At 41.2% G+C, this 12,223-nt stretch overlaps 1 protein-coding gene across 2 annotated transcripts in view; it reads left to right on the plus strand.

Moving 5' to 3' along the window:
- Positions 1-1,406: 1,406 nt before the first annotated feature.
- Positions 1,407-12,223, plus strand: part of LOC311136547 (endothelial cell-selective adhesion molecule-like) — a 68,715-nt gene continuing 57,898 nt past the window's right edge. For both annotated transcript variants that reach the window (XM_084170714.1, XM_084170715.1), the window contains exon 1: positions 1,407-1,542. In XM_084170714.1, the coding sequence (XP_084026840.1) occupies positions 1,476-1,542 (67 nt within the window). In that variant the 5' untranslated portion in view covers positions 1,407-1,475. The remainder of the gene's footprint in view (positions 1,543-12,223) is intronic.

Below are 12,223 nucleotides of genomic sequence, written 5' to 3' on the forward strand. Positions count from 1 at the left end.
TAGTAAGCCTATATGTAGAGAAATCGGCTTCGAGGCAATTGCATTGTTGCAAATGAGCATAATCAAAAATAGTCTGAACGTGAATATAAAAATGTATCAACATATAGGCCTTTTCTGTCTAGGGGCCTACACATTCAGGTTTTTTTCAGACAGTGCTCATGGTCCTTGACACAACCACCCACCCTCGGAATGTAGCAATTCAGGGGAGGTCCCAATGTAATCCATTGGCAACATTGCCAACTCTTTATACGTATAGATGCGACCCAGTAGCCTTGGATTTATTCACAGAAGTGAGCCTTGTTGGACTCTAATAATTTAGTAATATTGCTGCATTAGCCTCACCAGTATTTCCATGGCAACCGGCCAGCCTCTGAGAAAGCAGAGTGAGTCAGGTATTCACCTCTAAGGGCTGGGCTTGTCTACATTCTCCACTTCCACGCTGCCTACTATGTGCTGGGGATGCCAAAGCTCTCTTGACAAGCCACCAAGGCTTGTTTCTTTGCATTAGCCAGCCGAGAGATCTAAAGGAGCAATAGAACATGAACTGCAGTTTCGAGAGAGGGAAAGAAAAGAGGTAGACTAGATCGTTTTGGAATTGGCTAGATTGCACACTTATGCATTAGACTCAATGTGTATATCAACATATGAGCTAACCATGGCCATTGTCTGAAAAGCTTTATCAGCTGATTTGTTACATTGTAGTCATTTGTAAAAAGTCACTATTTTTTTAAAGGAGTTGACTGTCATCATACTGTATCATAGCCAGCCCCCATTGTGTTCTTTATTTGGATCTCAGCACACACAACAGGTGTGTATGCTGTCTAGATAGTAATGTCCAGTAATAGCTCTCTAGCTAAATAAATAATGCATGTGTCTATGAACTGAATAAGGCCTTTTCCACTAGCCTCCAACAGTAGCCTATTTCTACACTTTATCAGCTAATAACATATATAATGTGTATCCTATTTGTGCAATATACTATAAATAATGTGTAATCAATGTACCAAGGTTCTCTTTGGAAATAGTTAACTTACTGTTTCTTTATTTGGGAATAGAACCACTATACCTGTAGGTGTGCATGATTTCGAGAGGGACCTTGCTAATGTGCACAGGTGTCGGTTGTTGAGGTGTAGATGACAACTTTCTCTGTTTTTGACGCCGACCGAAGCATAAACGGGAAAGTCGACGAAGACATTTTTGTAAGAAAAGACTTGCCAAAGTTGGCTGCTGGAATAATTATTTGCGCGCAACGCTAAATGCCAACGCGAGGCTTTATCACTCTCACGTTAACTGCTGCTGAGAACGAGATGATTTAACTCAGGATAATGTCACTTTGCCCACTCGATACCCCTTGTCTTTTCTCTGGCGGTTCAAGGAAGTGCCCGAGGCGAAATTGCACACAGATAACGGAGACACTGTATACATTAAGACTGGAAACAGCGACTGTGGGTCAAACAGAAGGCGCATGCTGAACTATGGAGATGTATCCTTCGAGGAAACTTCGCACCTTGCTGTCGTTCACATTTCTCTTGTTTTTTACAGGTAAGACAATAGTCATTTTGAGTTTGAAATAACGCAATTTCTTATTTCAAAAGTAATGGTTTTATTGTTTAATAGGCTATATGTGGATGCAAGGTGTTTGTAACCAACCAACATTTTCTTCGAGCTGACAACACCGACAACATAAAACAATGTTCTAGGTGCCTCAGAATGACAGTACAAAACTTGACCTAAAAGACGGTGAAATTTTGTTGTGGAGTAGTAGACGATTCATTACCCGTACTTGACATGGGGATTTAAACATGAAACACCTGTTCGTTTTCAATGGGATTTGAAACAAGTGTGTTACACATAATTATGTTGACCAGGGAGGAATAATCCCTTTATTCTAAAATGGACAGACACTGCCTGAACAGTGGGCTAACTCTGTTTAGCAAAGTCTTGTTTCATATCACACTATCAAGCATTCTAACATCAAGTATGTTGTTCATAATGACATTTCTCTTACAATTTAATCATGTTTTATATAAAGTGTTTATGGACAATGTCATGTAGAAATAGTCTAACACTGCCATTTGTTTCTATGTTTTAGATTTTGACAAAGAATTTTCAGACATTGTACATTTTAACTAGTGACATTCTTTTTCCAGTAAGAACCAAAGTATACACTGGATATAGTGGGAACTTCAGATCTCTTTCCCACATCATCTGTCCTAGGATCCTCTGCCCTTTTAAGTGTTTTGTTTCCAAAACAATCACATGCTGATGCTGGCAATTTCATCCTAGCTTATTTCACCTTATCAGGGTGTGGCATTGCCAAATAGTATTTCAAATAATAATGAGTATTCTAAGGAATCATTCCTTGACACAAGTTTAGTGCAATCTATCCTCACACTCTCTTATCTTGAGTACGACGTGCAGAAAATACTGCTCGGTAGCTGAACAATAACCCATCTGACTTATAAATGAGTTATCTGTTTGACTCACCAACAGTCTACAGCAGGTGTGTCCCCTAAGACGGAGGGGCCAAGGCATGGGAGGAAATATTTGAGAATAGCGTCTTGCTAACAGGAAGAAAGCTAATTCTCCCAGCATACGTTCATCCCCATGGCTGTGTTGTTTAATAATTAGTTATGAAATTAAATGAATTGTCTTCTTGAAAACAGGATAACCCGTGGTTGTGTTTTGTTGCCTTTTCAATCAAATGTTTGGGTAATGGGGCGGGGGAGTGAATCCCTGGTAATTTGTTTTGTGTGTGTTGAAGTTGGGAAAACTAGTGTCTTGGAACTGAAGTCTGGAGTTAAAGTAGGCTACATTAGACTAATGAGTATTGTAAACACACTGCTGCACAGCAAGTGTGTGGCACCCAATGCCATTAATATGACATCAAGCCAGTAACCAGCATTGTTGTTCTTTTCATCGCAGCTTCTTGCTCAGTTGGACCTTTTAGAATCTAGGTTTGGGCAATTCCACGATAACAGAGTGATGCTGAGATTCACTTTTCACATTAAAATGTATGCCAAGCAAAAACCATGGATTGCAAAGTTTAACAAACCGTACACCTATATGCAGAAGTCTACTTTTAACAGTTGCCACTGAAAATGTTACTAAAATACATTTACTTGAGGAACATTTCAGATGCAAAGTTTGGTAACAGAATTACAAAATCTCCCACTGTTTTTTTATGTGAGCACGTTTTCCAAAAACTCTGTTAAATATTTTCTCAATATTAAGATTCAAAGATGTCTGCAGAAAGAATGCACTGTGAGCTATGATATGACAACTTGAGCTTGAAAAAATTATATTTTGTTTATTGAACTGCAGTAAGTGAAGTGGATCAACACCCAGTAACAGAATGACAGTAGCAGAATGACATCATGGGTCCTTGATCTGTACTATACAGATCTATAAATGCATAATTATGGATATGAATGTCATTCACTTCATGAGGATGTATCCTGAATAGGTACACAAAGGTATAACATGTAATATCCTCCTTTGCATGTTTGGGTATTATTCTACACACTTGTTATTATTCTGATGAGCTCTGCCTCTAAACAAAACCAAATTTGGTTGGCCAGACCGGACCAAATCTGTACCAATCATAAATGTCTATGTTTAACAAGTTTGGACGTCACAGTACAGCATGGTAGAGTACAGTAAAGAAGAGTAGAGTATATTACATTATACTGTACTCTACTCGTGTGCTCTGCTGCACTAAACTATACTCTACTCTACTTTACTGTACTGTGCTCTACTGTACTGTGCTCTACTGCAACTGTGGTTTGTGACTGCTATGATTTCCCATTGTGGCCAATTTAATTGCAGTCATTCTGTTACAGATTTTTGGTAACAGAGTGATGTGTTTTTAATCACTTAATTCATAAACTAAATTGTTATCAGTTAAAACTAACTAATTGGTAGGTCTACCTTTTACTTGTTACTTCTGTGAACTTTCATAATCCTCCTTCATGAGGGAGAGAAATTAGAAAATATCTTAAAGATATGTGGGTTTTTGGTAACAGAATGACAAGACACTAGGCAATATTTCTTAAACTTACAGAAGGCAAATCATTTCTGATAAACTAAATATAAATGTTGATATTAGTTGGCAGGGGCCTTTACTTCAACATTATTGCGTTTTGGTGTATTTCTAATACCGTTTAAATACTTTTTCTAGTAGATGTTTCTTAAGACCCATTTTCCATCTGTGTGACCAGAAATCCAATCCTTTGCTTATTCCAATTTTTTATAATGGAAAATCGTAAATATATACTACCATTCAAAAGTATGGGGTCACATAGAAATGTCCTTGTTTTCCCTGAAAACATACATGAAATGAGTTTGAATAGGAAATATAGCAAAATGCATAGGAAATGTAGTCATTGACAAGGTTAGAAATAATGATTGTGTCCTTCAAACTTTGCTTTCGTCAAAGAATCCTCCATTTGCAGCAATTACAGCCTTGCAGACCTTTGGCATTCTAGTTGTCAATTTGTTGAGGTAATCTGAAGAGATTTCACCCCATGCTTCCTAAAGCACCTCCCACAATTTGGATTGGCTTGATGGGCACTTCTTACGTACCATACGGTCAAGCTGCTCCCACAACAGCTCAATAGGGATGAGCTCTGGTGACTGTGCTGGCCACTCCATTATAGACAGAATACCAGCTGACTGCTTCTTCCCTAAATAGTTATTGCATAGTTTGGAGCTGTGCTTTGGGTCATTGTCCTGTTGTTGGAGGAAATTGGCTCCAATCAAGTGCCGTCCACAGGGTATGGCATGGTGTTGCAAAATGGAGTGATAGCCTTCCTTCTTCAAGATCCCTTTTACCCTGTACAAATCTCCCACTTTACTGCCACCAAAGCACCCCCAGACCATCACATTGCCTCCACCATGCTTGACAGATGGCATCAAGCACTCCTCCAGCATCTTTTCATTTGGTCTGCGTCTCACAAATGTTCTTCTTTGTGATCCGAACACCTCAAACTTCGATGCGTCTGTCCATAACACTTTTTTCCAATCTTCCACTGTCTGTGTTTTTTTGCCCATCTTAATCTATTCTTTTTATTGGCCAGTCTGAGATATGACCTTTTCTTTGCAACTCTGCCTAGAAGGTCAGCATCCCGGAGTCGCCTCTTCACTGTTAACGTTGAGACTGGTGCTTTGCGGGTACTATTTAATGAAGCTGCCAGTTGAGGACCTGTGAGGCGTCTGTTTCTAAAACTAAACACTCTAATGTGTTTGTCCTCTTGCTCAGTTGTGCACCGGGGCCTCCCACTCCTCTTTCTAGTCTGGTTAGAGCCAGTTTGCGCTGTTCTGTGAAGGGAGTAGTACACAGCGTTGTACGAGATCTTCAGTTTCTTGGCAATTTCTCGCATGGAATAGCCTTCATTTCTCAGAAGAGAATAGGCTGACGAGTTTCAGAAGAAAGTTCTTTGTTTCTGGCCATTTTGAGCCTGTACTCGAACCCACAATTGCTGATGCTCCAGGTACTCAACAAGTCCCAAGAAGGCCAGTTTTATTGCTTCTTTAATCAGCACAACAGTTTTCAGCTGTGCTAACATAATTGCAAAAGGGTTTTCTAATATTTTAATTTCTGATAATGGGCCTCTGTACGCCTATGTAGATATTCCATAAAAAAATCAGCCGTTTCCAGCTACAATAGCCATTTACAACATTAACAATGTCTACGCTGTATTTCTGATCAATTTGATGTTATTTTAATGGACAAAAAAACGTCTTTTCTTTTGAAAACAAGGACATTTCTAAGTGACCCCAAACTTTTGAATGGTTGTGTGCGTGTGTGTGTGTGTGTGTGTGTGTGTGTGTGTGTGTGTGTATTTATTATTTTAAAAAACGTATCTATGACTTCGTTTCCCCAAAATATAGACTCTTAGCTTTCATTTGTTATCAAATTTGATATGATCCTATAAACTTCATGTTGGTGCTCATGGGTGCTTTTACATGGAAATGACAGTTTGTTTAATTTTAAACTTTACCATGCCCTTTGTTCTCTCAACACAGCAGCCAACAGTACATGTTGTCATGTCAGGCGCTATAAAACATACAGTAATGATGTTTAATAGGACCATGTATTGCATGGTGTTAGTTACGTTGTCCTGAGATCCCTAAATCAATTAGGATTGTCTAGTCAAGTCTGAGCCTAGTCATTTTGGTTTTGCTCATTTGAATGCCATTAGTCTCAGTTCTATTGGTTGAGTACATAATTATGTGTTGTAATTGTTTAAAATGACCTTGTATTGTTTCCAGTACTTTACTGAATCTCATTACTGAAGAAATGTGTTTTTATATAAAAAGTCTCTGTACTTGATGTGCCTGGACTTGATTTTCCTAATTACAGGAGTGGGTAGGGGTGGTTCAAAGGAAAGCTGTACAAGTGTTGTTACAGTTGAAAGCTTTTTGCTCTTTCAGTCGGATCGCAAGAGGTGGTTCAGGGTTATCTTGATAATTTGGACTGGTAATTAATGGAAAAAATACTTATTGAATAATTAGACCCAATTTTAATATTACCTTATACTTTCTCAAATTTATAACAGTTTTAATGGACAATAAAGGATTTAAAATCAAAAAGCTATACTTGTTAGACCAAGTTAAGATGAGATGGAAGAAACAACACGCTAGATGATGACACCAATACAGTCCTAACATAAACTGACAGTGCAAATGCAAATATTACCCAGCTAAAGATAATGACTATACTCATTAATGTTCTGCCAGCATAGTTTATCACTCCTCTGTTTCTAGACAATTACGTCATATGAGCAATGAAGTTGTATGTGTTCTGTGTGTGAGATCACAGACCATTAGTTAGGGGGAAACAGAGGACAGGCTTTGGGTTGTGTGAAGCTGCTGGTCCCGTATGTCCCTTATCGAACCGGTTGTTCACAACCATGGTGTATGGAGACCACCTTATCTGAGAGCCAATCTCTGTACTTCCATTCCAGACACACCATCCCTGGGAAGATAATATATTAATTTTTTTTCAAGGTGTGCTCTACAAAGGACTGACTTATTTAGCAAGGTCATCCCATATGGGCTTCATGGATCCTTCTGGGCTCCAGGAGAGGAAAGGCGTGCCTGAGGAAGAGTGTAATGGGTAATCATTCCCACTTCACCTACTCTCTAGAATTCAGTGTCGTTTTTAATAGTGAGGAAGGTTCAGGACTTTATTTTAGCAACATGTCAGTCCACAGCGTGTTGTTTTGGCTCGAGGGCAGCCAAGTGTCCGTCCCTCATCAAAATACGGCATGCCTTAAAGCCTGGGTAGTGATCATTAGGACACGCAACGCAAAACGAAATAAATGTTTCTTATTGGACAAGTCTAGGTAGTCCCTCCCTGTTTCAGTCCATTTTCTTCCCTTTGGTGCCTAATGAACACGACTCTGCCTGGCGTGTCTTCATCGTATGACGCGGTTGTTTGTTTCCTCCCTCTACTGTGTTTGCTGCAGTGCGTTGAGTTCATCCCTCCCGTCCCCCCCAGTCATTTACATTTGACTGGAATGCAATCTATCAAAGTTATAACAACTGTGCATTATCTCAAATTGTTTATTTCTTAAAATAATATGGACTGGAGGCTTGCCTAACAGTGTTTAGAGCCTCGATTACAGGCCCAATTTGAAGTCGCTGGTCCCTTGTGTGGGACTCGAGCAACTGGTATGCTTTTGATTTGTCACAGGGGATTGTGGATTTATCTGGACTATTGTTACAGATGTATTGACAGAAAGAACACCAACCCATGTCACTTGTTCTGACAAGGTGAAATGAGGGTTGTCCAATCTGGAGCCCAAGAGAACCGTGGACAGTTGTAATCCTGTGTATTGCCTCCGGCCATGGATCTCACACTGTGATGCATCCTTGGACCTCTGGGGAGATTAAAATTAGTTAACCCGAGTTGTTGTTGTGTGCTTTGCCTCTCATACAGTTGTGGCCAGGTATGTGAGGGCAGCTAGCATTAGCGCTAAGATAACGTTAGCAAGCATCCTCGCAGTTCCGCCCCTTGTTAAAGCGGCCCTTGGCTGCCTTTAATCGCATATCATTTGCTGATAAAACTGAATAGGAAAAGCAATTTGAAACCAAGCAGAGCTACTGTGTTTAGACCTACCTATAGTGATCTCTGATCCACCGAGGGGAGCGAACGTGGGCAGAGGGGGAGGGGGAAACCTTTTGGAATGAAACGCAGCCCAACTAGTGGCTTCTGCCACACAGGACATCCCCCAGGCGAATGACTCAGACAGACATCACTTTCCTGCTGCTCTGCTCCAGGCTGCTCTGCTCTATGACTCCCCTGCTCTATGACTCCCCGCATGCACTGTCCCATGAGGAACAGCAGACTCCAAGCTGGCCAGGGGTCATGAGAAAAGCAGTGGGTGACTTTCCCAAGTCCCAACACGCTGTGTCTGGCCAATGGACTCCCTTAAAGACACATTATCTCGCTCTCGCGCTCTGTGTGTGTTTCTGTTTCTCCCCGTCTTCCTTTCTGGAAATGGCCTGAGCCATTTCTACAGATGGGCAGAGGAGGGCTGTGTATACTAGTCCTCATATTATTTCCCCCACAAGTGAGTGATTCATTACTGCTGCGTGTTATAAGAACCTGTCCTGAGATCATTTTTATTGTGTATTGTTTGCATATGGAGGGCCGAGAGTTATTTTGAGTCTCCTGCTATGTTTATTTCTCTCAATGTATTTGTCCCTCAGTATGGCATTGTATGTCCCTCTGGAGACACCAAACCAATGCCAGAAGATATTTATAGACAGGCTATACTGGTTTTGAAAGGGATGTCCCAAATCATAACATTTTCAAAGAAATGTCTTATAAAATTACATGTCAAGCCTATAAGAATGACATTTCTTGTGAAATTGCGTGTCAAACCCACAGAATAATTTCAAACAATCTAGTCGGTCAGTGACAATCTGCTTACTAATGACTATTTACAAACGTTCAAGCTTATCGGGTGACATGACAGGCTGTCAAGCTGCTTTGATAGCGACTCTCTCCTCTCTCAGCTCACGCACCCCGACAGGCTGCTGATGTCAATCCTCTCCCGTATCTCTCTGCCTTTTGGGAGGCATTACAGTAAGCAATGACGATGTGGCCTAAGAGCTAACAGGTCAACAACTGAGATGACACACACTGACAAATGTTGTTGCTGTCTGTTAGATTCCAGCTACGAGGGGGAGTCTATTGTTGCGTCTGACATTTCTCCTCCCCAAACTATGTAACTATGCTTTGAGCTACTGGAAAAGTGTTTATATACTGTAGTGTGCATCCAATAAATTAGAATATTTGTAATTGATTAACCATTCTGTTATGATAGACCTCTTTTTAACAATTGTGTCCCATTTACTATGATGAAAGCCATTTAAATTGGTGTCATAATAAGTCAGTCGTATTGTCATGTTGACCTCTGCGTAGGTCTGCCTAAGCTGAATACCCAACACCCCTTACACACACGTTTTTTATGATTGAAAGAAAGATTCCAGTGTTCATCTCAACTCCCTGCTCACCTATTTGTCATTCTGGTTGGAGCAGGTGATATTGCTAGGTGTCTGAGTTGATTAATTGCAATTGGACAAGTGTGCCTTCTTATGCTTGGATTTCCCTTATGGGCAAAACTCCACTGATTCTGTCTCCCCTCTCTGCTATAAAATGACTGTGTAATGTCCTCTGAAATCCACTGTAATCCCATACGGCAAGTCAAGGCCCATGCTCCATCAGCCAATTCCCCCTACTGCAGCATGCTGCCGACATCTTAGAAGGCACCCGCTAGCTACACCAGAGCCTTACAGGCAGGAAGGAATAGCATTGCAATAGTCCTGGTGAATGTCCATACACACACATTCCAGCCTTTGCACCACCTGTTTGTTATATAGATCAGAGGGTTTTCCAGAGAACGAAACTACTGAACTCTTAACAAATTGATAATTACACTTCGCCGATTCCACCCAGAGTAATTGTGTATGCAGTAGCAGCAACGCAGCAGCCAGCCTTGTGGATAAAATAATTATCCATTAAGTGAAGCCCTTCAGGGCAGAGTGGATGTTGCATTTTCCTAGTGAGGGGAGGAGCAAGTGATCAAGAGGCACTGGGTAACGCGGGCGCTGTGCTCTGCTCCCATCATACACCCTCAGCCGCTCAACCTCCCACACATCGGTATACCCCCCCCCCCCCCCCCCCCCCCCCCCCCCCACCCACACACACACACACACAGTCAGTCCTCAGTCCAGCACCTCCATAGCCAGTAGTTTCTCGCAGGTCCATGCCACTCAAGCCTCTACCTGCCCAGCAGAGCTTTCCCCCAGGGGAGACGGGTCAACTTGTCAGCCTAGCCTCCCCCCGCTGCCCCCCTCCCTCCTCTCGTTCTTCCTCCTCTCGTTCTCCCTCCTCTCGTTCTTCCTCCTCTCGTTCTCCCTCCTCTCATTCTCCCTCCTCTCTCCAGAGGGCTGGAGCTCAAGTGTCTTATCAGCACATCTCAGGTCAACCAGGAGGTTAGAACTAGGAGGCCTCCATTACACTGAAAGCAAGCCTGGAAAGGAGGGGAAAGCACGTATTGTGTGTGTGTGTGTGTGTGTGTGTGTGTGTGTGTGTGTGTGTGTGTACACACTGCGCGTGTGTGTCTGGTTTGTATGTCTACTTGTTTTATATATTTATATAGATCTGTAGGTGAGCCTTCACTAGGTGGCCTTAACCTTGTATTTGCTCTTACCTTCCCTCCAATCATCCTCTCTCAGCCTTCCCATGGTGCTGTGTAATTATAGGACTTCATCCAGGGGGGTGTTTTTGGTCACAACAGTGCTCTGGGGCCATATGATGTCATTATTTTGATGATAGCTTGGAGGTGCAGCTTTCCCACTTCAGACTGTAATTGTTGTTTATGAAAGGCATCCCCCAGTGTCAGTGTGCTGTACACATTTATAATGTGCTCCTCATGCAGAAATGTATGAAAGATGATATCTTAGGGCAGCGGTACTCAAGTACTATGGCTAATGTAATTTATCGGTGTAGTAACAAACCCCCACCTCGCATCCCATGCGATCCCAAACTGTTCACACCCCTCTTGTTGGTGGTGAGAAAATGTGCAGTTTTAAAGCAAATTTCCCGCAATTCTACACATTTTGCATGGGGCAGAGATTTCCTTTGCTGTTTTAAAGCTAATTTCCTGTAATTCTATGCATTCTTCCATGTCTTGTGTGTTTTATATTTTTACATTTGTAATTTTTTGGGGGGACCTGCGGTCCATATTGACCCCGTTCTGGGTCCGGATGCGGTCCCCCAGTTGAGTATGGAGGTCTTACAGTGTCCAATCAAAAATGCATCTTTCAACCAATACATAAAATAATATTAATTGTGTAGATAATCCTCAAAGAAAACCATTTTCAAACCTCATGTCTCTATCATAATCCGTTCAAAACGTATTGGAGTTTATACTCTTGTAGGATGGTCAAAATTGGGGCGACTAAATCAATGGAGGCCAGATAAAAATAAATGAATAAACAAGTGGTGGAAAATCGGGAAAATAGCATCCTGTCAGCTAGGCTGGGTGCTGTGCGAGAAATAAGGCTACCTGACAGGCTTTTAATTGAACTCATCATCTTTCTTCTCAAATCCAGAGGACATAAAACAATAATAGAGGTAAGATAGATATCGATTTTGAAACATTTTAATATTTTAGTATACGCTGTTCATATTAATGTGAAGTTCCTGTTCTTTTTCGAAGTCTTCTCACAAAAACAAGCGCATCTCTGTGAAATGCCAATGGAACACTGAGCGTACGGCAAGTTTAAAAAAAATATATTTTCAAAGCTTTTTAGATTGAATTCAGCTCGTGACATGCTAATTTAGCTATTAGCGACCTGCAGAAACAACTTGGAAGAGGACCAAAATGTAAAACCCTCAAAACATTTTGGCGAGAAAGCTGCGCCACTCTGTCAACAGAGCTCGGTGCTTATTATCGGATGCATTAGGTTATGAAATTCGACTTTTTGGAATTAAAAAGACCCCACTGAACAATTCATAACATGAAGAATCATATTTGTCCTGGTGAAATGTATTATAAAATAAGTGAAATGTCCTCACCAAAGTGTGTTTTCACCCACTCTGGGCAGAGTGGGTGGACACCCTAGATATCTCCATTTTACAATTTCTGTCAGTCTCCCTCCTTGTCATCTGAGAATTGTCATAATTAAATCATACTTTTTCGCA

The sequence above is a fragment of the Coregonus lavaretus genome (genome assembly GCF_964263955.1).
Source record: "Coregonus lavaretus genome assembly, chromosome: 10".
In the NCBI taxonomy this organism is placed as follows: domain Eukaryota; kingdom Metazoa; phylum Chordata; class Actinopteri; order Salmoniformes; family Salmonidae; genus Coregonus; species Coregonus lavaretus.